Source organism: Denticeps clupeoides, chromosome 1 (assembly GCF_900700375.1).
Source record: "Denticeps clupeoides chromosome 1, fDenClu1.1, whole genome shotgun sequence".
Lineage (NCBI taxonomy): Eukaryota > Metazoa > Chordata > Actinopteri > Clupeiformes > Denticipitidae > Denticeps > Denticeps clupeoides.
In genome coordinates this window covers 17,631,982-17,656,305 of record NC_041707.1, presented here as the reverse complement: position 1 = coordinate 17,656,305, position 24,324 = coordinate 17,631,982, and the positions used below count along the sequence as shown (strand labels likewise).

Below are 24,324 nucleotides of genomic sequence, written 5' to 3'. Positions count from 1 at the left end.
GAGATGTTTGTGTGTCTCCATGTGTTGGTGGGGGTTTCCTCCAGGTACTCCAGTACTCCTCCTGCCATCCAATGGCATGTGCTCTAAGTGGATTGGCGACTCTGAATTGCTCATAGGGGGTGAAGTGTGTGTGTGATAGCCTGCTCTGTAGTGTGCTGGTGTCCTGCACTAGCCACTTTGGACTATGCAGTTCTGGAAAGTGAGAGTGTGTTCTGATGCAATCATCTATCCCATAGAAGTTGGGATTTGACCACAAGCATGGACACCTCTCTACATTCTATTTTATGTCTCCATTTGTTAAGGTCACTAGAGTCATGGCCACTACAGAATGACAGATACTGACAAATACTCACAAAGTTTGCTGCTTCCATTCTTATTATGGCAATTTGCATATACTCCAGTAGGTTATGAAGGGTGATCAGATGAATTGCAATGTCCCTCTTTTCCATGAAAATTAACTTAATCCCAAAAAAATATTTCCACTGCATTTCAACCCTGCCACAAAATGACCTGTTGAGATCATGTCAGTGATCCTCTCATTAATACAAGTGAGAGTGTTGACGAGCTCAAGGCTGGAGATCATGCTGATTGAGTTAGAATGGCAGATTGGATGCTTTAAAAGGAGGGTGAAAGGAAATGATTGAAATCATTGTTCTTCCTCTGTTAACCATGGTCACCTGCAAGGGAACATGTGCAGTCATTATTGCATTGCATAAAAAGGTTTCAAAGGCAAGGATATTGGTGCTACTGAGATTGCACTTAAATTAACCTTTTATCTGATCATCAAAACCATCAGGAGAGAAGTTCAAGTGTTGTGAAGAATTAAAGTCCAGCAAGTGCTGGGACCGTTTCCTAAAGATTATTAGCGGTGCGGGATCGGGGTGCCACCAGTGCAGAGCAGATGTGAGGCGAAGACTTTTGGAGGATGGCCTGGTGTCAAGAAGCCACTTCTCTTCAAGAAAAACATAAAAAACAGACTGATATTCTGCAAAAAGTACAGGGATTGGACTGCTGATGACTGGGGTAAAGTTATTTTCTCAAATGAAGTCCTTTTCCAATTGTTTGGAAAAATGATGGTCCGGAGAAGAAAAAGTGTGGCTACCATCAGTCCTGTCTCGAGCCAACAGTAAAGCATTCTTAGACCATTCATGTGTGGGGCTGCTTCTAATCCAAGGGAGTGGGATCACTCAAAATTTTCCCTAAAAACACAGCCATGAATAAAGAATGGTACCAAAAAATCCTCCGACAGCAACTTCGTCTCAGCAAACTATCCAAGAACAGTTTGGTGAAGAACAATGCCTTTTCCAGCATGATGGAGCACAGTGCCATAAGGCCAAAGTGATAACTAAAGGGAACAAAATATTGAAATTTTGAATCCATGGCCAGGAAACTCACCAGACCTTGATCCAATTGAGAACTTGTGGTCAATCCTCAAGAGGTGGGCAGACAAACAAATTCTGACAAATTCCAAGCACTGATTATGAAGGAATGGTTGCAATCAGTCAGGATTTGGCCCAGATGTTGATTGACAGCATGCGAGAGAGAACTGCAGAGGTTCTAAAAAAAAACTTACAAAATGCTTGTAATTATACTTCAATACTCCACAGAAACAGCTGACAAAAAGATCTAAAAACACTGAAGCAGAAAACTGACAACCAGTATTTGTTCCATCAAACCTGTCCACGGCTGTAGTACTGAAGCCTTGTTCCAGACTTGTTATTACCTCTGACCATAGACTGGCCTTTTATCCTGCATAAACTGATGAGAAAATTGAATGAATGGTTAATACCTTGCCTTTTTTTGTTCGGACCGAACATTGAATCAAAGTTTGTGTAAGAATGTGCAATTGGGTAATAGAGGGCAACATAAAAGCTGAAATAATGACCAATAAAACAGGAACTGTGCTCTTGCACCCAATAAGTCACACTTCCTCTTCGGTGTCATATGGGATCGGCTTCAGATTAGTTCCTACGTAGAGTAGAGTTTTTGCTGCGTGAAGGAACAGCAGCTGTCCTTTGACCATGGCCGACAATTTGAATGTGTTGGAAGCTGATGATGATGAATGCTGGGCCCAGCTGGAGGACTACAGGCTCCTGCTCATCAAGAATATCGAGCCATCCCGCATAACGCCTTATTTGAGGCAATGCAAAGTGCTGAACGGTGAGGATGAGGAACAGATCTTCAATGATCCTAATGTCTTTATACGAAGACAGAAAGTGGGTAAGAGAGGTTCTTGATGTTTAATTTTTTTAATGTTTTAATGTAGAAACGTTATAAACATGTCTTCATTTTGTTTCAGGAGTTTTGTTAGATATCTTACAAAGAACTGGTCACAAAGGGTATGTGGCATTTTTAGAAAGCTTGGAGCTGGACTATCCCCAGCTCTATCTTAAAATCACAGGGAAAGAACCTGCTCGAGCCTTCTCCATCTTAGTGGGTGAGTTCTACATTTTATACCAACAATTGTACTTCACAATGTATTCCTGAGCCTTTCTGAGCTATCCTCTGAATAGCTTGAAAACAAACTAATAAAGGGGGTGGTAGTAGCCTAGTGGATAACCCACTCGCCTATGAACCAGATGACCACAAAGCCATAGGTTCAAACCCACTTCCTACCAACTTGTCCATGGGGATGACACAGGAAGTCACTCACTGGTTGTAAGTCGCTTTGGATAAGGGGACGTTTTTAACTCCTCACAAGCTGCAACTATGATGAGGTGTGTCCCATCAATTTAACTAGTGGTATGCTCATAGCCAATCCAGTGAAAGCTGAGTGCACAAATTATGCACGCATAAGAAAAAATGCCACTTGCAGTATATTTACATGTCCATGTACGTCCCAACGTGCAAACGCAAGAAAACGTGGGCGAGTCGGGCCTCACCCAGTTCCTGATGAGCGAGGTGACCAAGCTCCAGCGGCTGGTGAAAGAGGAGCGCCGGCGGCGCCAGGCGCTGGACGACGCGGCGCGCCAGCAGCAGGTGCGCGACCACGAGCTGCGCAAGCAGCGGGAGCGCGTGCTGCGCATGCGCGAGGAGCGCGACCGGCTGTGGGAGAAGGCGCGCGCGCTGAAGGAGGAGAACTACGGGCTCCTGCACGAGCTGACGCGCCTGAGCGAGGAGAAGAACGGCGCCTTCATGAGCAACCGGGACCTGCAGCTGGAGGTAGGGGGGTGGTAGCCTAGTGGGTGACACGCTCGCCTATGAACCAGAAGACCCAGGTTCAAATCCCACTTACTACCATTGTGTCCCTGAGCAAGACACTTAACCCTAAGTTGCTCCAAGGGGACTGTCCCTGTAACTACTGATTGTAAGTCGCTCTGGATAAGGGCGTCTGATAAATGCTGTAAATGGAAGTGATTGTGAGACACTGCAATGAAATGTGTCCTCTGCTTTTAACCATCACCCATGGTGAGCAATGGGCAGCCATGACAGGCAGTGTGTGGGGACGGTGCTTTGCTCTGTGGCACCTTGGCGGTTCGGGATTTGAACCAGCAACCTTCCAATTATGGGTTCTTTACCCGCTAGGTCACCACTGCCCCATAAATGTTCTTGATGTAATTTTCACCATTCTGGGAGACACAGATTCCAGACAGGTTACGACACTCACAACATGTCCAAGAAATATAGAAACATTTAGCGTGCTTTTGACATTTTGTGGTACAAAACAAATGTACCGCAATACCTGAGCCTCTGAAATGCATTAATATTTGTTTAATAATTATAATAAATAATTATAATCCGCTCTGAGGAACTATGGAGAGATATTATCTCTTCATAGTTACTGTTATAATGGTGAGTCAAAGAAGAACTAATGGTCATGGTTCTTCTTTTCTTGTTGGCATTGCGATTGTAAAGATGGTGATCATTTCTGTTTTTGAGATTGAGAAGCTGAAACACTGTTTAATGAACGCTGAGAGCGACTCCAAGATTCACCGCAAGCGCACAGTCAACTTGAAAAATGCCATGGAGCAGAGGCCAAGCCAGGACATGGTGTGGAGCCTTCAAAGAGAGAATGACCTCCTCACTTCCCGCATTCAAGAACTGGAAAATTCCATTCAGGTCGGCTTTGCAGCTCTTTTCTTTTGGCATTAATCAAGAAGTTTTATCTTAGTGCTAAAGCGAACACACATCAATACACTTGAAGAGCAATACAGTTGCTCTTGGAAAAAAAATCTTGAAATTATATATATATATATATATTTTTTTTTTTTTTACAATAAATGGCTCGTTTTATGTGTGTGTGTGTGTGTGTGTGTATATATATATATATATATATATATATATGTGTGTGTGTGTGTGCGTGTGTGAGAGAGAGAGACTAGTGCTGTACCCAATGTATTGATTTTGGGTAAAGTTGAGAAGTGGATTGTTGGGAACTTGTTTCATGTTGTTGTAGAAGTCTACAGCTCTGGCACTGAATGAGCACGACAGGGTGAGCATTCAAGAGCTTGAGGACTACAAGCAGCATGCCCAGGCCAAGCACCAGGAGCTGGTTAACAACCTGTATGCTCTGCGCAGAAACCTGCAGGAAGCTGAACAGCTACGGGACAAGGCAAGAAAGGACCACTGTTTTATCCTGTGAAAATACATCCTGCAGAAAACCGTCCTAAAGATGCCAAGGGGTTGAGTGGAATTTACAGCACAAGGAACTTGGGAGCTATATTATAAATTAAGGCGAATAGGACAGTGGCATTGTGCCACTTGATGGGCCAGGGGCACCATAATGGAAAGAATTTCATAGCACATTATGAAACAGGATACATGGGGAAGTGAAAGATACTGATGTTTTTCTGGTTTAGTTCCCCTTGAGGCTTTGTCATTTTACCACGTGCATGGTTTCCGGTGTCAAAATTTCAGTTTTTTTTCCTGTAGTATCTTGTGGAGAAGGACGTCCTGGAGCTGAAGTGCCTGACACTCAAGAAGGACTCCAAGATGTACCGGGCTCGCATGGAGGAGATTTTAAAGCAGATGGATGAAGTGATCCGAGAAAGAGACAAGGTGAATCGGAGAGTTGAAATGAAGTTGGTGCAAAGAACGATAAGAAGATGGAACAATATTGTTGCAAAGAACAAAAGTGGATGTGATGAAAACTCAAATCAGAGGGGTTTTCCTGGGTAGAAAATGGGAAGCGAGGTATTTATTGCAGGTTGCTTACAGTTTTTCAACATTTTGTTATGTTACAGCCTTAAACACACGACACCTCACAATGACAATGTGAAAAAAAAGTTTACTTGAGGTTTTGGCTAATTTATATTCCGTTGCTTTGGCAAAGAGACCTCTGAGACTAATTTCCCCCAAATCTAAGGCTATTGCTACCAGGGAGGAGTATCACCAGGAAAATTCACGGAACCTCCAGGACAAGGATAAATATCGGAAGCAGATTCGAGAGCTTGGAGAAAAGTGTGATGAGCTCCAGGTTCAGTTGTTCCGTACTGAAGGGGAGGTGCTGGCTCTCCAGACAAAGCTGAAGAACTGCGCCCATCAGGTGTGTAGAATTTACTATGCGTAAAACATAATTACATTAACTACACTTCAGTCATCTTCAGTCATGTTCCACCAGAATATACAACATCATCTTTCACTGTAAATACATATATATTTACGTATGTAAATGTGTGAGTGTGTGTGTGTGTGTGTCAGGTCTCAGACTTGGAGGACAGTTCTTTGGCAAGTTCATTAGAGGTAAATTGTGTGCTTACAAAAATTGCATAACTAATTTGAAATACAAACACAAAGGGACAGTTTTTACACTTTCTCTGAATTTACTTTATTAGCTAAAAAGCCAGACAAGTGATGAAGATGCCAAGGACATTGTGGTGACAGGTAACACATATTCCGTAATTCCGTAAATGTAATGTAAATGTATTCACCCAAACTCATCCGACTCATTTCATCAAACAAAAGCGGACTTGAAGACGTGGCACTGTGGGCACTAGGAGTTTTTTGGTTTGTTTGTTTAAAAGCTTCTTTATGCTTTGAATCAGGCACCAATGAGAATGAGCAAAGTTTGACACCGGAGGATTATAATATGTGCAAGCCATTCAAGATGAATGATGTTGCTACAGTAAGTCATGCCGCATGAGAAATGATCTTACATTCTCTCATTAATTTTTTTGTGTATAGACTTCTAATGGGGTGGGGTAATATTTGGCTGTTTTATATAATAGTAGGTATTTTAGGTATTTTAGTATGGGTATTATATGTTGTTGTCTATTTCAAATGTATTTGAAAGAAGTAATTAAAAAGTGAAAATTCATGCTTCGGATCATCAAACCAGTGTCCTGTTTCTAGGTTTATTTATTTGCCATTGAAACCATTAATGTTGCATGTATTTTATTGATGAAATGCATCCAGAATTTAATGTTGCCATGCTTAGATTGTTGAAATAATAATGATCTTTGTTTACCAAAGGATGAGCTGTCAACCCCTTACCGACCCAGGGCAAGGCAAGACAACTGTAAATTTACCTATAGGAGGTAAAAATTCATTAATTTGACACATGACTACATGTATTTATGAAGTCGTTTTTTCAATTAAAAAATATAAAAATAATTACCAGTTCTATAGTTCTATATTACCAGTTCTGTCAGTTCTATAGCTAAACAATAGCTGTTTCATTGAAGTATATGCTCTATTCTAGACCTTAGTGAACAGTGTCTCACTGTTAGGTGGCTATTTTAAAGTACATAAAACTGGAAAATGTATGTACATTTTATGTAAACCTATTGTGGCCAAAGAGTGGAGTCTTTCACTGAACATGAATGGTATACAGTATATTTTGTTTTCACAGGAAGCGTGCACTTAGATCAAAGACAAATGGAACCAATAACTCACCTTGTGCACTCACCATGTGCCACACTAGTGGAAGTGACAACACGGACACTGATGACATATGACTAAGGGAGAGTGGGCAGAGTCGAGGTCTTGTCTACTGGGATCGCTCTGTGCTGCAACATAAAGAATAGACAGTTTCATTATGTTCTTAGTATAATGTTTTATTAATTACTTTTTCCAATATTTGTTATGGTTTTGTTTGATGATTGCCATATTTATGTGTAAACTCTGCATATTTGTCTTCGTGTTCTTGTGTTTTTTTTAGAATCAATTCTTAGATTGTACAATACAAAATTACTGCTTTGTATTTTTTTTTTTTATTGTATGGAAATAATTGTACTGCTGAAGGGGTAAATATTCATTTTATGGATTATAGGGATTTATTTATTTCTTCCTTTATTTTTTGATGTCACTTATCACATTTGTTTTTTTACACCAAAGAACTAATCACACTTTACATTTAAAAATAAGACAAATATCATCAGCTATTCACATGAAACTTTTTGGGGACAACGATTTATGTAAACTCCCATTTAAGTATTTACCAAAAATATGGGAATGTACAGACTAGCATTATGTAGATTATGTCGAGGAGCGACGGTGTAACAGGTTTTATCTGTTGGAACGTGTGTACGCCACTAGGGGGCACTAAACCAGCAAATTCTGTCGGCATAGCAACGACCAAGCTTTTCCAACTTCCGCAGGACGAAGAAAGCAGCTTGAACGGGGCCAACCAAAGAAGCTCTTACTCGATATAAATGCGCGTACGGATTAGATTAAAAGGAAATTAAAACACTGAATCCTGAGGTATCGCCATCATGACCGCCCGTCGAGTCGTTCCTGGTGGAAAAGTAAAACGCCAGTTGTTTGACGCTCAGGTAACTGATGCGTTTTTTAATATAAGTACTATAATTAATTCAGATGAGTTGGCAGTTTCTTTAACATTATAACATAATTAAAACGAAACTCTCATTCTAAACTTGACCACCGTCTTGCTTGTTTATCAAGCGAACATAGTGATGAACGAACCTAAAGAATAAGAGTGATTTCAGGGAGCAATAAACATAATCGACCTAGTGCATTTTAAGGTCGTTCTGAAACTGCCAATGTTTCTATTTTATTAGGTTAATTTGGCACTTTCAATTCATGACACTCGAAGGAAACGTTTGGCCACCACTGGATTCCTGCACAGCCGTGGAGAAGAGGACTCTGGTCCCCTGCAAGGAAGCAGAAGTCAGGCAGAACCCACTCAGAGCTCCGAAAGCACGCCTGCACGGTAGCAACCATGTAGCCAAAATATTTTTTGCCATCCTTTTTTTTGGGGGTATTTTAAGGGTATAAGTAAATACATTTTAGTGTATTTTATGTTGTTTTGCCTACATTTAAGTACATGTGCTTTGTAGAGACCAGCTTTTCTCAGGCTCCAGGCCCAGTCTGAGGAGTACTGACCAGCTTGATGAAGAGGAGGTCAGGGGACTCCTGGATGTTGTTGGTGACTTTTTAGCATTTCATTTTAGCCAAACTCACAGTCACAGTGTGCACTTCTGGGCAATGGTATAATGAATAAAATCACTTCCTTTGACAGTGGCAGAGACAGAATGTTCTGGCATCCTTGAACGCCTCAAGGAGAAAAAACAAACCAAACATACTTTGGCGGTTGAACAACTTCATAAAGATCTTGCTGCGCTCAGTGAGGTATAGACATTTGATGATTACATTTGTCAACAATAATTTGCCATCCATAGTCAGTAGGCCTCTTCTATGTTCTTCTGATTTCAGGTGTATGAGTCCCTGTTGAGGCAGACTGGAGAAGACGTTATCTGTAAGCTTTCAGAGTATGATGAGAAGATGGAGAGACTCATGGAGGGCGTTGATGACAATGAAGTCCTGAAAAGTTTCAACTTTCATGTACAAACTGCTTGAATCCACATTTAACACAGCACAATACTTTTTCTTGTAGCATTTTCCAGTGGACCCACTGAAATGAAGCTGGCTTAAGGACATTATTGAGTTAAAAGATAATTGAATTTTTCTTCTAATGATAATGGGGATAATTACTTTATAAAAATAAACCTGTGTGCAAAATTCAGATCTGTTCTACCTTTTTGCAGGGCATCTATGCATTGTGGGATTCTGTCAGTCACGAATCAGCCAACAGGAAGAAGTGTATTATACAAATGGACGAGACTTTTGCCAAACATGAGTCTGAGAGAACAGAGAAGGTAAGATTAACATAAATTACCCTGTTTGTTGCCATTTCAGTTACACTGGCATATTCTGCATATTTTTTACTTATGATGCCTGAAAATTGTGAAGATTTCAGCGCTGCTGAGAAAATACACAAAGACACTGGAGACAATCAGCTACATTTCACTCAGTGATATCCACAGACTGATTAACCAAGAAGCAATGGTACAATTCCTGAAAGTTTCATTCAAGGCTCTCAAATGAGAATCTGATCTCAGGCTTTTTTAGGTTCATGATCATCCTGTTCACCCCTTCAGATGTTGAACCAGGCCCTGCTGTCAAACAGAAGGGCTTTGGCCAAACTCTTCCTGAACCAGACAGAGAAAAACTTGCAGAAGTTGTTTTTCTACAGAATGAGATGGGAGGACAAGCTGCAAAACTGGAAGAGAATCAAAGGCACTGAAATAATTGGTAGATTCCAGTAAGTTGTTTTATTTAAGTAAGTTAATTTACTCCTAATTTAGAACTAAAATGATTCTGGAGCTTGGTTCACAGGTTTTTTGGGGCTGAACATTTCAACATTTCAGATAGTAAATTAGTTATTAGACTTGTCTTCTATACAACTCTAATCCACATTTTATTTAATCCACACAATATTTAATACATAACTTGATCATTGCCATGAATGTAATTTTTTTTTCTTTTCCAGAGACTTCATAAACAGTCCTGAAATCCAGTCGCCAAAATACATTAAAGCTACTTTTGATGCAATGAGAAGTGCACAGGACTGTTACAGCAAGCAAAGGATAAAAATCCTGAAGGAATTCAGGTGAGGCTGCAGTCTTCTGGTGGTGTAATGGAACCTTGAAAGCTGAACCTAATAATCTTTTTGGTGTCTTGTTTTGTAGCACCACAACACCTCCAGGATGCTCCAGAAATAAGGTTTCGGATTGGTATGCCCGTTTGACCGCAGTCAATGAGCAGATTGGTTTGTGATCACTTCTTTTACCTCCAAACGTAATCTTACTGAGCTGATTGGCTCATTGGCAGTCAACAACTTTTCCTTCTCCAGATCACATGCACTTTGAAACACTCAGCAAACTTCAGAAATACTATGAAGGAACATGGCAAGACTGCATGACAAAGATGGAGAACTTCAAGGTTGTAGATGTTTCCTGATGTTTATTTTCCTCATTTTAGATGTTGTTTGTGATTTTTAACATTTTTTTATCTGTGTAGGAAGAGCTGATCAATTATGAATTTTCTAAGGAGCAAATCCAGGACACTGTAGATGCTGAGATGTTGCCGTTGCTTGGAAACTGTCAGAAACAAGTTGAGAAGCAGTTGGAAGCATTAGAAGTAGGCAGCACTGATTGTTACTTTGTGGTCTTTTTCAAGCATATTTATTGCTATTAGACAAATTCAAAGATTTAGATTTACAGCATTTATCAGACGCCCTTATCCAGAGTGACTTACAATCAGTAGTTACAGGGACAGCCCCCCTGGGGACACTTAGGGTTAAGTATCTTGCGCAGGGACACAATGGTAGTAAGTGGGATTCGAGCCTGGGTCTTCTGGTTCATAGGCGCGTGTCGTACCCACTTGGTTACTACCACTTCATAATCTTCCACCATAAAATAATCTACTAAATTGTCATTTTAATGGTACAGACTGGTAAAATATAAACAGAATTTAATTACTAAACATGGTGCATGTTTAATGTAAAAATATAGGGTTGTCCTGCTCATTTGACTCATATTGTGGTTTTTGTTGGACTGTCCTTTAAGTGTTATTAAAGCCTTTTTATAATTTATAACAGAAGTTCATTTCTGGATAAAATTATATTGCAGAAAGCATTTGAGTCTTTGTCCAGGAATACTGCTGGCCTGAGTGAGGTGCTGTTTAAATTCATCCAGGGTGCATGTCACCTCTGGCTGACGCACAGTGCTCGATTACAATATGAGCAACAGCAGATGCAAACGCAGTTGGAGGAGGTGCAGCGCTGCCATGAGCTTGAAAAACAGGTGAGAACCTTTATTCATGTCCCACCCCTTTTACTACTAATAAATGCCGTGTGTTAAAAACTTATATATTTTATTGTGTCATTATTGAGAGAAATATTTCCTTTAATCCTAATCCATTTGATTCACCCATTCTTAAATCAATATAGAACAAATGCTCTGCTTCTATGGATGTTGTTTGTTGATTGCCATAGTAGACAACTAATGTGACTAGTAAATCATTTTCAGAAAAAAGAGGCTCAGCTGGACATCATGCTGGACAAGCTCAGACAGGAAAGTTCTGAAGAGGCCCTGAAGCCATTTTTGCAAAAGATTCTTACCTTTTTGGAGGAAATAAAGAAAGGGTAACTCCATGCTTCCAGTTGAAAGAATTCTTGTCAGTTGTCTACTGAAAACTGTTTCGTATTTTACTTGCTGTTTTTTAGGTATGTGATTACGTACAAGGAGAAAATCGTAACAGTGGAGAGCTTCCCTGCTGTTGTTGTGGAGGAATTGCACTCTTATAACACTGCTCTCAGTCAGTTCTTTGGTGTCAAAGAAGTATATGCTCTGGTACCAGTTAAATTAAGCATTCCTTATTTTATGTTCAAATAAAGTATTTAAAATGTTTCTATTAAAATAATGATTAATATCCAATTTTTTTTCTCTTCCCAGGATTCTGACCAACTGTGTGGACTTTTTCCTTTTCTCGACATGGGTGAGTTTATATGCCCTGGGGGTTGGTTGGCAATCTTAGGCTTCTCCTTTGAGTTTTTTGTTCATGTTGTTTGTCCAGATGCTACTGGTAGAGTCATTGCAGAAGGCATGGAGGAGTGGACAGCAGGACTTCAGAACACAACCAGCCCATATCTAACCCAACCATCTACAGATAATTCGCAAATGCATAATGTAGGTATCATTACTATTATTCTAACATATGAGGTCATTGTTTATCATTGCATTGCAGATAAATGTATATACCTGTCCCATCTAACTGTTTTTTGGGGGGTTAGGCTGAATTTGATTGTCCTCAGGGGTTCTTGGACACTCAAATCACAGAGGCATTCACAACCGCTAAGGGAAATACATACAATGCTCAGAGTTTTGTAGTGCAGTGTGACAGTGAGTATGAGACTGGCCTTCCCGAGGTCGAATTGGTGAAGTTCACCAAATGGCACCTCACAGAAACGCAGAAAGAGTAAGAGTTTTGTACAAATGAGATCATGAATAAATCATACCATCAATGTACATCATATAATTTTTTTTATCTGTTGTCCTTAGTCTACGCCTGGCCTTCTTTAACCACATGGAAGAAGAATACTCTTCTGTCCTTCATAACACTGTGAAGACTGTGGCAACCAATAAAGAATCATTAATGGCAGAACAAGATCTGTGCCTGCTTCTGCACCAATCACGGGACACAAGAATAGAGATGGATATCCATAATCTACGAGCTGGTTGGTTCATTTTGATCACATGAGAAAAATAATTAAAGCCCATTCACTATAAAACAATTGTAATATTCCCCAGAAGACTGCAGTAAATCTGGTGATGGCCTAGCGGGTAAGGAAGCAGGCCTGTAATCGGAAGGTTGCTGGTTTGAAACCTGAACCGCCAAGGTTCCACTGAGGTGCCTCTATTTAGATTTGCTTTACAGAATTAATTGAATTGAATTAAATAATAGCCTAATTCGCTTTCCTTTGTCTTTGCAGATGAACTGGTGCTTCACAGGAACCGAGTGGACAGACACTGTAAAGGCATAGTCCAAGCCCTCAGCAATTTTCACTCTGACTTTGAGGATCTTCAGATCCAACAGAATCAACTGACAGAGGACTTCCGTCTGGATGTATATAGCATGGAACAAGCTTTTAATTCAGCAACAAAGTCTGATGTGTGAGTGCAAAGAATTAATCTATTTTTCTTTACGTATCTGTTCTAGATGTTTTAAGAACATTACAGTTGACATAATTAATATGTCATTAGTATAGGACTAATGATACAGATGTGTTTGTTTCTTCTTGTTCTGACTTGCCTCTTTCAGCTTGGTAAAGCTGAGAAGAACTCTGCAGTCCAACCTGGAAAAGCACATGAACGAGATCCAGACATCCCAGAGACAGTTCAGGCACAAACTAGACCAGAGGCTGGATGAACTTAGAGAGTCAAATGCACAGTTAATGAGATCCTTTAAGTACGTTCTTCTGTCTTATTCTTTGATTTCATTTGCAGACTGAGGGTTCTCATATAATAACTTTTATGTTTGCTCCTAGGTTGTTTAGTGAAGGGGGAAACTTCTCACCTAAAGAGATAGAGGTGTACCAGAAACATCTGGAGACAATTGCAAAGCAAATAGAATCCACAGAAGAAGCTATTATGGTGAAGATGCAACGCATTGACTCCAAAATTTTGGAACAGGTTTGGGCTATTTTAAATGCATTGTTTAAACTTGGCAGGAGAACTTCTTTCAGCTTTAAAATTCCCTCTTATTCAATAAGTTGTAGTCATTCCAAGCTAAGAATATCACCCAAACTTTAGTGAATATTCATCACAATGCATAACAATGCATATCCGTTAATTTCTTTGGTCTGGAATCCAGATATGTTCAAGGTAAGGTTGGTTTCCAACAAGAATTGTTTGAGGTGTGAGAGGTGTGTGATGTATTATGTTTGCAGATGACTTTGAGATGTCATTGTGAGGCAGTGGGTGGCATAGCAGTTTAGGAAGCGGCCCCGTAATTAGAAGGTTGCCGGTACGAATCCCCGTGTCACAGAGGTGACACTGAGCAAAGTACCGTCCCCACACACTGCTCCCCGGGCGTGATGGGTTAAAACCAGAGAAGCAATTTCCTTAGGGTTTAATAAAGTATATATATATATATATAAAAAAACAAGATCTGCAGGAGGCAGGTACCAGCAAGAGTGAAGTCAGAGAGGCGTGATTGTGTTGGTTTGGACACGTACAGAGGAAACACAGTGAGTATGTTGAGGGAAGGATGCTGAGGATGGAGCAACCAGGCAAGAATAAAAGAGGAAGCCCTAGTAGGTGCTTTATAGATGTGGTGAAAGAGGACATACAAGAGGTTAGTGTGAAAGAGGAAATGGAAGCCATGAAAGGCACCAAGGGAGCAGTGTGTGGGGATGGTACTTTGCTCAGTGACAAAAGTGGCACGTCGGTGTACATTTTTCCCATCTACACATGTGGACAAAATTGTTGGTACCCTTCCGTCAATGAAAGAAAAACTCACAATGGTCACAGAAATAACTTTAATCTGACAAAAGTAATAATAAATAAAAATTCTATGAAATTTAACTAATAAAAGTCAGACATTGCTTTTCAACCATGCTTCAACAGAATTATTTAAAAAAGTAAACTCATGAACCAGGTCTGGACAAAAATGATGGTACCCCTAACTTAATATTTTGTTACACAACCTTTTGAGGCAATCACTGCAATCGAACGATTCCCGTAACGGTCAATGAGACTTCTGCACTTATCAGCACGTATTTTGGCCCACTCCTCATGAGCAAACTGCTCCAGTTGTCTCAGGTTTGAAAGGTGCCTTTTCCAGACGGCATGTTTCAGCTCTTTTCAAAGATGCAAAGATGTTGGCTCAAACAACGATGGATGGTGCGATCTGACACTGATGTTCCTTGAGCTTGAAGTTCACCTTGGATCTTTTTAGAAGGTTTTCTGGGCTCTTTTGTTACCATTCGTATTATCCGTCTCTTTGATTTGTCATCAATTTTCCTCCTGCGGCCACGTCCAGGGAGGTTGGTTACAGTCCCATGGATCTTAAATTTCTGAATAATATGTGCAACTGTAGTCACAGGAACATCAAGCTGCTTCGAGATGGTCTTATAGCCTTTACCTTTGACATGCTTGTCTATAATTTTCTTTCTAATCTCCTGAGACAACTCTTTCCTTCGCTTCCTCTGGTCCATGTTGAGTGTGGTACACACCATGTCACCAAACAACACAGTGACTACCTGGAGCCCTATATATAGGTCCACTGACTGATTACAAGATTGTGACTGTGATGCTAATTAGTGGACACACCTTGGATTAACATGTCCCTTTGGTCACATTATTTTCAGTCTTTTCTAGGGGTACCATCATTTTTGTCCAGGCCTGTTTCATGAGTTTATTTTTTTTTATAATTCTGTTGAAGCATGGTTGAAAAGCAATGTCTGACTTTTATTAGTTAAATATCATAGAATTTGTATTTATTATTACTTTTGTAAGTTATTTTTGTGACCATTTTGAGTTTTTCTTTCATTGACTGAAGGGTACCAACAATTTTGTCCACGTGTGTGAAAACTGATTTTTATTACAAGAAAAAAATGATTCAATGTAAATCACACTTAATAAATGATTAATGTCCTAATATTTTCTATTGCAGGCCAAAGATGTTGTCACAAAATCTGAGGAAAAGGTCAACATTTTGACTCAAGATCTAAAGTTTCTTGATACTATTCAAGCAGTAATGATCCATACACAGGTTCAAATTAAGACAGAGGTATTAAACTCTGAGGCACATCTACAACTCTTACTGTCTGATTAAATACACAAAATAGTTTGTATCTACCTGAAATGTCTTTATGATGTGTCTTAACACTAGTCAGCAAAGAGCAACGGCCACAAGAAAAGGATTGATGACCTCCTTGCAGAGTTAGAGGGATTGATAAAGACCTCTTCTGGACCTTGTCCAGAAATGAAGGTAAATCTATGCCTAGTAAACAAATGAATGGATTAATTCCAGTCTTTAAAACAAAATCTTGTCTTCTAGGCATTAGAACCTGAAAATATATTCACCATTATGTCTGCCATAATGGAAGAGCTTAAGAAAAGGTGTCTGTACCTGGAGTGTTTTTTGGTAAGATATCAAGACAAGGCGTATTTATTTATATTGCTCTCTTTTATATGGAAATGCGTATTTTGGCATTTCCAGGAATGTTGAAACTTCACATTTATGTGCATGTTACAATTGCAAATACACCCCTGAGAAAACATGAATGTTAATATATCGATGAATGTGTTTGTGAGTAGGTTTTTCATTCCACCTATATTTAATATAGGTTATTCAGCCATAGACAATGAGCTCTGTCCATGTTTAGATCATCCTCTTTATGTCCAGGATCCAACTATGGCTGTTCAGATATCAGATGCACCTCTTCAAGGGCCATTTGCTTTGGCTGCCCGCCCAAAATCTCGTAAGCAGGAAGAGAGGAGTACCACCACTGAAGAAGATAGCCAAAACCAGACAAGTCACTTGAGGGTCTCTTTTACGGATGACGAAGTGGCTGACATGGTTAAGGAGCTGCTGAGGTGAGAGAGACATAAGGAGGTGTGAGGTATGTGGATGTATAGAGATATGTGTAATGGGAACAATTATAATGGGAAAATTAATGTGATAATTAAAAAATCTTAATGTCAACATAAAATGTCCAGTTGCATTTAAAGATCCAGTTCCTTAATTTGTATCAGCTAACTGTATCATAAACATTAAATTAATATTTATGTTTTCAGCATATCCAGACCTATTTGTACTAAAACAATTCTTACTGATTCTGCAACCAGAGGTGCAGTTAATGGTGAGCATTGCTGAAAAAAGTCTGTCTTAGGAATATATAATACATTTATTATTTTATTATTGTGCATTTGCATTTAGTTTTTGTGACAAATAACAATTTTACCTGGAAATTACAGTATTAGAAATAGAAAAATGGTAAGTAATAACTTAACTGCACATTTCAGAGGAGTTCCCCTCCCCTGAGCCATCAAGACAAAATACAGGAAAAGGCATGATCGAGAGCAGACTGGAAAGAACAGGCAGAAGATCAGTTGAGTCCAGTAGTGCACAGAGGTGAGTACGTTTCAGAGAAATGTATTAGTAAAAAATGCGGTGTATGCTTTGACATTTACATTTACAGCATTTATCAGACGCCCTTATCCAGAGCGACTTACAATCAGTAGTTACAGTGACAGTCCCCCCTGAAGACACTCAGGGTTAAGTGTCTTGCTCAGGAACACAATGGTAGTAAGCGGGAACCTGAGTCTTCTGGTTCATAGGCGAATGTGTTACCCACTAGGCTACTACCACCCTTCTGTGCTTTGAATATACTAAATAAACATATAAAAATTACTCTACAACAAAAATCAGCTCAGAATTCTTCCTTGTTTGTTATGGTGATGGACAGGCAGAGAGATGAAATTAGACAGGTGTGTTTGCATGATGTATGATTTTTGCAGATGACATTGTGATCTGCAGTGAGAGTATCTAATCTCATATCTAATAAATATCTACATGTACATGACAATATTTTATATATAATTTTATTTTAAGTGACATCAAATGTGACATTTTGCAGTGTAAGGAGATTTTCCAAACCAACTCGATTTGACAAAAAGTTCCAAGTGTTTGGACCCAAACCAGAGGAGCAGAGCCCGTAAGTTTATTGGTTTTATTCATGCAGTTTTTACAATCTTTCTTACCTAATGGCCATGTAGGCTAAATATGTCCATATTAATTTCTCAGCACTACCTTCAAAGGCCTAATCAGCAGCATCCTGTGGAAATCCAATGATGTTCTTCTCCTGATTGCTGAGGTTCGATTTTTGTGGTTTCTGTCCAGAGTGAAGTTACCCTTAAAGGCTAACAATTTTTTTTCTAAAATGCTTCTTGAATGTTTGTTATGCTTTGATGCCATGATTTGAGTGGATTATTTCTTTGTTAAAGGAATTTTACAAGAAGAAAGAACGGCGAGCAGTGTCCCGACCACAACATTTACAGGAAACCTTCAGTCAATGTGCTGAAGAAATTAACAAGAGGCTTCTGAATTATCAAAGGCAGACAGAAAATTATCACAACAACTGCTTGCAAGGTCAGTGTGTTTGTTATGCATATCTAATATACATGCAGTAATGCATATCTAATATACATGCATTAAATTAAATATATACAACTGAGGGACCAAAGTTTATTTATTTATTTAAAAAAAAAAATCATGAACCACATTAGTCAGGTTCTAGCTACAATTTTCTGTACTCAGCACACTGTAGAAGATTGGTGTTTGTGTATTTTGTCAGAGTTCAGGAAACAGTTGAGGAACAGCGAGGATCTGATTTCTAAAGTACCAGTGATGCTCATCTCTCAGCTGGTCCAGGAACTCCAGCACCGTCTCAACAAAGATGTTGATGTCCTCCGCCAGAGACTTGATTTCACATTAGAGGAGAGTGACAAGAGGAAGGTAAGAAGGCAATGAAAAACAATAAAAGACCAGTCCAGTTGCCATGGATGCTGCTACACTCCTACTAAGACACCAGCAGAATCAAGTATGATTGACGACAAATCAGGTCTGGTCAGCTGTGGTTCTGTGTTCAAAATGGGGTAGGGGATCTAGCTCAAAAATTTGGACAGCACTAGGTGTAACAATTGGAGACGTACCAAATCAAATGTATAGGGAGTGCCGGTACAATAGGCCAAAGTTGCTACCACACATTAACAGATTTTGCCTGAAAACATAATTAGTGTGCTAAAATCATGCATAGTGACAGTACATATATCCTGTGTCTGGCCGCATAAAAGAAAAAACACAGCAAGCTCCTGACTGTCCGGCTAAGTCACCCAGCCTGTGAGAAGGAGCTGCATGAGCTGCAGGAAGCTGAAGCACAGAGACAGATGGAAGAAAGCAGTGCTATCTGTAGCAACACACTGGAACTGCAGGTCAGACCTTCCAACTTCAAATTCAAACATTTGTTTTCATTAAGCTTGTGTAAGTGATTTTAGTGTTTACTCATTTGTTTCGGATTTGTACATTCCTAGACCAGCCTTTGTCCCAGTCTCCACAGGCAATGGTTAAACGTCTGTTTAAACTTTTCCATAAAAATGAATCCACTGTAATTCTAGTCTTTTTGATTGCAGGCCTGCGTTAAGCAGCATGGAGACGATTTTGTAACATCCCTTGTCTTGCTAACAGAGAGACTGCTTTTCCAGATGGACAACCTCCTCACTATCGATGAGGTTCAAGTGGGACGTATGTCACCACTTCATTTCAAATCAAAGCATCCATTGTATGCAGACATCATTAAGTTATGCTGAGTTAGAATAGGCAGATTGAAAAAACAACATTTAAAAATAATATTTGTATAATAACATTTTTTATTAATGTGTAATGTGTATTAGTTAAATAAAGGTTGAATAATTAACTCTATTTTGTCTGATGCAGAGTCAGAAGAGAAGAGGGAAGATATTACTTCACTCCTTCATGAAAAACAGTCAGACAGCCAGAAAAGAAATTCAATCAAGAGAGGTGGCCGGTAATGTTTCACTGGAAGCCTTAAAGTTATATTGCAGAGCCAATCCATTTTACATTTTTTAAATCTATGAGGCTATGTATTTAAATCTAATAAAATGCAATACCTAATGATTACCACTGACAAATGTGTCACACTGTGTCACAATGGTTGTTACAGAACATGGCCTGGAGTTGCCTTCTTTGTGGCCAGCGAATGTGCATCAGTGGAACAACCATGTAGGGAGACAGCATCCATCACCACAGCTAAAATGACACTAGGGCACATGAGAGCAGTGGAAGCACGGGACACAGCATACCAGGTAGAATAACCTGCATCTTTACAAATTATTCAGTTCGATATAATACCTTCAGTGCAAAAAAATATAAACTACAGTGGGTTGCATAGTATTCGGCGCCCTTGAACTTTTTCACATATTGTCACATTACAGCCACACACATGAATCTATTTTATTGGAATTCCACGTGAAAGACAAAGTGGTGTACACTTGAGAAGTGGAACAAAAATCATACATGATTGCAAATAAATACATTTTTCACAAATAAATAACTGGAAAGTGGGGAATTTATTCAGCCCCCTTTGGTCTGAGTGCAGTCAGTTGCCCATAGACATTGCCTGATGAGTGCTAATGACTAAATAGAGTGCACCTGTGTGTAATCTAATGTCATTACAAATACAGCTGCTCTGTGACGGCCTCAGAGGTTGTTTAAGAGAATATTGGGATTAACAACACCATGAAGTCCAAAGAACACACCAGACAGGTCAGGGATAAAGTTATTGAGAAATTTAAAGCAGGCTTAGGCTACAAAAAGATCTCCCAAGCCTTGAACATCCCACGGAGCACTGTTTAAGTGATTAAGAAATGGAAGGAGTATGACACAAATGTAAACCTGCTAAGACAAGGCCGTCCACCTAAACTCACAGGCCGAACAAGGACAGGGCTGATCAGAAATGCAACCAAGAGGCCCATGGTGACTCTGAACGAGCTGAACAGATCTACAGCTCAGGTGGGGGAACCTGTCCCTAGGACAACTATTAGTCATGTACTGCACAGAGTTGGCCTTTATGGAAGAGTAGCAAGAAGAAACCCATTGTTAAAAGAAAACCATAAGAAGTCCCATTTGCAGTTTGCCACAAGCCATGTGGGGGACAGAGCAAACATGTGGAAGAAGGTGCTCTGGTCAGATAAGATCGAGAATCTGTGGCAGGATCTGAAAACTGCTGTTCACAAACACTGTCCATCTAATCTGACTGAGCTGGAGCTGTTTTGTAAAGAAGAATGGGCAAGAATTTCAGTCTCTAGATGTGCAAAGCTGGTAGAGACATACCCTAAAAGACTGACAGATGTAATTGCAGCAAAAGGTGGTTCTACAAAGTATTGACTCAGGGGGCTGAATAATTACGCACACCCCACTTTTCACTTAATTATTTGTAAAAATGGTTTGAATTATGTATGATTTTTGTTCCTCCAAAGTGTACACCACTTTGTATTGGTCTTTCACATGGAATTCTAATAAAATAGATTCATGTTTATGGCTGTAATGTGACAAAATGTGGAAAAGTTAAAGGGGGCTGAATACTTTTGCAACCCACTGTATAATATATATTTTATACTTCTCACAGAACACTCTGTAATTACAACTATTAAGTCCTAAAATCGTACACTTGGAACAAATGTTACTGAGATTCCTTGGTGGTGAAAAGGTCTATGTCTGTGGCTCAGAATTTTATGTACAGGTACAGTGAGGAGTTGGCACAGGTGACAGCAGATAATGAAACTCATAAAGCAGAAGCTCTGGACTGGCAGGAGCACTGGAGCAACCAACTGAAGACCCTCACCAGGCTCAACTCAGAGTAACCAGAATAACAACATCCGTTTGAATCAGTAATACCATATACTCTTGGCATTTTTTTTAATATGCATGAAATGGATTACATGTCTTCCTGTAAAAATTAAGCAAAACTGGGATTAGTCTTGTAATGTTTCATGTGTTTTATTCTTGTTATATTTGTAATCGTTATTTATTGTTGTATAGTTGGTTGTTTTGTTTGCTGGGAGATTCAATATTTGTAACTACAGTACAGTTACACTAGTTGATGTATGAATGATGCATTGTGCCTGGGACTGAAAAAATAAATAAAAAAATAAAAGTATGTCTGCTCAAACGTTGTCTTTTGTCACACGCAACGGATGAGGCACAAGGTCCAAGTGCAGGGCAGTGGTGGCCTGGAGGGTAAGGAAACAGTCCTCTAACCGGCAGGTTGCTGGTTCGAATCCCGAGCCACCAAGGTTAAATGGGTTAAATGCAGAGGACTCATTTCATTGTGTGCACTGTGTGCTGTGTGTCACAATGACAATCACTTCACTTTCACCTTTTCACTTAACTGAGATTCATACCTGCAACGTTGAGGTTCTCCTGGTCATGGGATGTGATTGTTTCTTCAAAGGTAGGTACCATTTGGGGAGATACCAAGATGAGATCCTCAGACCCATCGTGAGACCATATGCTGGTGCGGTTGGCCCTGCCCCCCCCCAACTCAAGACAATGCTCATGTGGCTGGAGTGTGTCAGCAGTTCCTGCAAGATGAAGGCATTGATGCTATGGACTGGCCCGCCCGTTCCCTGAGATCTGAACCCAATTGAGCACATCTGGGACATCATGTATCGCTCCATCCGCTAAAGCCATGTTGCACCAGAGACTGTCCAGGAGTTGGCGGATGCTTTAGTCCAGGTCTGGGCGGAGAGCCCTCAGGAGACCATTTGCCACCTCATCAGGAGCATGGCCAGGCTTTGTAGTGAGGTCATCCAAGCATGTGGAGATCACACACTACTGATTTTTACATGTTTTAGTCATTCCTGCCATCTCTCAACATTCACAATCAGGATTACTAAATAAAAATCCTGGAGCACTTCCAACAGCCATCCCCAGAACATTTGTCCCTAACGAAAGGCTCATCTTTCTAGGCTGTGATCTTGAAGTTTGGGGCATTGTCCTCCCCTAACGGGAGAGCAGGTAAAGTCACCAACCAGTCTGGGGTACACATGTCCATCCACAGAGGGATATAGTTATACAACTATAACTGTGTTAGATATTATTGATTCACCAGTTTTCAGGTAAAGGATGACCTGAGAGTTGTCTACCTGCTGTCTGAGAGCAGTCTAAGTAGGAAGATCAAAGAATTACTCTTTTAGTCTGTACGCTTGTTGCTCTTTAACTTCACTTAGAAACGCTACAAACTGCATTTCTCTCAGATGATAGAATGGCACAAACAACTGGGCATTCCTTTCAACTGCATCTTCTATGTGAAAAGCTATCAATCACAAAGAGGAATCACTGAACCTCGAGATGGACTGCCTTATTCTTGCGGCTTTGACACAAGCATTTTTTAATGGTAATTCAATCAATTGGAAGGGTGTGATTTAATTGTTATGTGACAAGTTACTTATGTCTTACACTTCATTAGTGTAGTCAAGTTCATGACTGAGTTCACGAAAATGCCGGAGATTCCGAAGGGGCGGAAATCTCCGGCATTCATGTGCCGTCAGGCTTGGCCACCGGTGTTGAGCCCAGCTGCAGTCAATCCTGACAGGTATTTTGAAAGGCCTATTTACATTAATTTAGCACTTGAGGAATTCTAATCTAATATGCATATATTATAACAAGGCAGTAAATAAAGAATAAGAATGTATGTTATCACCCTGTTGAGAACAATTGTGAATGGTATGCAAAGAAAATACATTATTTAAGATTATAATACCATTTATGAATAATAATCCAGAATGTGAATAATTGTCTATCTAAATAATGCGAGTCTGTTCTAGTCAGGGTCATGGGTAATTCTGAAGAGCTCAGTGAATTCCAACATGCTACTGTCATAAGACACCACCTTTGGAATAAAGTGAAAGCATAAAGTGATTATGAAACACAGCACACGGTGGACACAATTGTGTCCTCTGTGAATTGTGTCCTCATAATTTCGCTTTTCCAAAGTCAAAATCTTTCCAGATTTTTACATTCAGTTACCACTGCAGACACTAAGATTGCATTGATTTATCTTTCGTGTAACACACGTCAGCCAGACGATGACAATGAGCATGCACATGTCAAGTCAGTGAGCTGACAGGGGAAGTAAGCGCAGAGGTGGGACATAATGGGGACAAGGATTTATTAATAACAATAAAGAAACAACGGCACAATGGCTGAACACAGGGAAAAAGGGGAGAACTTAAACCATTCCATAGGTGTGTGGCGATTGCCAGAACTCTACAGACTTTACACATAAACGGTTGCAGGCTCCACTAAAGAGTTCACAAAAGATGGTCAAGTTCACGAAAAGAGTTCACAAAAATGTCGGAGCCGCCGAAGCATGGAACCATGGCGCCTCTTATCCATAGTCTGGATTGGCCACAGGTGGTGTGGCCCTGCTGTGTCCTCCCACTGGCGGAGCCGGACCCTCTGGCTGGCTCCCCGATGTGGTCCCACATGGTGGCCTCGGTCCCTCTAACCGGCACACAGAAACAAACAGGACCGACCCTTCCAGGTATGTGCGGACCCTGTCTCCGCATGTGCCCTATGATGCTTCTAGCTTCATTCCCTGCCCCGCACAGGGACAGGAAACCCTCTGGCAACCGTTTACGGCTCCCCTGTCTGGTGCCTTCTGGGCACATGCAGCCCCTCTCGCTGCACGTCCCTGCTGGCAGTGCGACCAGTTTCCCTCCCTGCACCGCACAGGGAGGTGTGCTCTGTGGCGCTCTGCCCCTCTGGAGGCTGACCCAGGCCCATGCCTGGCCTGCCCTCCTCACCGGCTACCGGAGGACCCAGCTCCATCGCTTCATCACCCACCCTCCCCTCAGGAGATGCCCCCAACCTGAACTGCACCCCCCAAAACAACAAGATTATGAGCAGGGCTGAACAGATGCATACGCATATGAAATCTCCATTTAGGCATCATCTGTACACAACTCACATCTATGTACTATGTACATTCTACAG

At 40.3% G+C, this 24,324-nt stretch overlaps 2 protein-coding genes across 10 annotated transcripts; both read left to right on the top strand.

The window, feature by feature from the left end:
• The first annotated feature begins 1,925 nt into the window (after positions 1-1,925).
• On the top strand, positions 1,926-7,052 carry LOC114798647 (caspase recruitment domain-containing protein 9-like). 2 transcript variants are annotated; one of them, XM_028994527.1, is made up of 12 exons: positions 1,926-2,220; positions 2,300-2,437; positions 2,858-3,162; positions 3,880-4,059; positions 4,397-4,552; positions 4,873-4,998; positions 5,306-5,485; positions 5,641-5,682; positions 5,775-5,823; positions 5,985-6,064; positions 6,412-6,476; positions 6,791-7,052. In XM_028994527.1, exons 1-12 carry the CDS (start codon positions 2,022-2,024, stop codon positions 6,894-6,896), a joined length of 1,626 nt encoding a protein of 541 aa, XP_028850360.1. In that variant the 5' UTR covers positions 1,926-2,021; the 3' UTR covers positions 6,897-7,052. The 2 variants fall into 2 exon arrangements, with proteins under 2 accessions (XP_028850360.1, XP_028850368.1); XM_028994535.1 differs by having other exon boundaries at positions 2,077-2,216; positions 2,300-3,162.
• A 117-nt stretch (positions 7,053-7,169) lies between these two features.
• On the top strand, positions 7,170-21,474 carry LOC114798609 (coiled-coil domain-containing protein 180-like). Of its 8 annotated transcripts, none has more exons than XR_003751083.1 (37): positions 7,170-7,712; positions 7,959-8,110; positions 8,238-8,326; positions 8,420-8,529; positions 8,614-8,742; positions 8,946-9,056; positions 9,151-9,246; positions 9,339-9,502; positions 9,731-9,850; positions 9,930-10,009; positions 10,094-10,182; positions 10,261-10,380; positions 10,872-11,045; positions 11,271-11,386; positions 11,468-11,594; positions 11,697-11,739; positions 11,818-11,930; positions 12,035-12,219; positions 12,303-12,478; positions 12,734-12,914; positions 13,063-13,209; positions 13,289-13,433; positions 15,418-15,534; positions 15,637-15,735; positions 15,805-15,891; positions 16,153-16,343; positions 16,545-16,609; positions 16,773-16,881; positions 17,387-17,464; positions 17,554-17,623; positions 17,754-17,898; positions 18,104-18,264; positions 18,603-18,740; positions 18,994-19,050; positions 19,243-19,326; positions 19,490-19,631; positions 21,054-21,173. XR_003751083.1 is itself a non-coding variant. In XM_028994459.1 (37 exons), exons 1-37 carry the CDS (start codon positions 7,653-7,655, stop codon positions 21,186-21,188), a joined length of 4,467 nt encoding a protein of 1,488 aa, XP_028850292.1. In that variant the 5' UTR covers positions 7,170-7,652; the 3' UTR covers positions 21,189-21,474. The 8 variants fall into 8 exon arrangements, 7 of the variants coding, with proteins under 7 accessions (XP_028850292.1, XP_028850310.1, XP_028850301.1 ...); XM_028994459.1 differs by having other exon boundaries at positions 18,939-19,050; positions 19,243-19,333; positions 21,054-21,474; XM_028994477.1 differs by having other exon boundaries at positions 19,243-19,333.
• Positions 21,475-24,324: the final 2,850 nt, after the last annotated feature.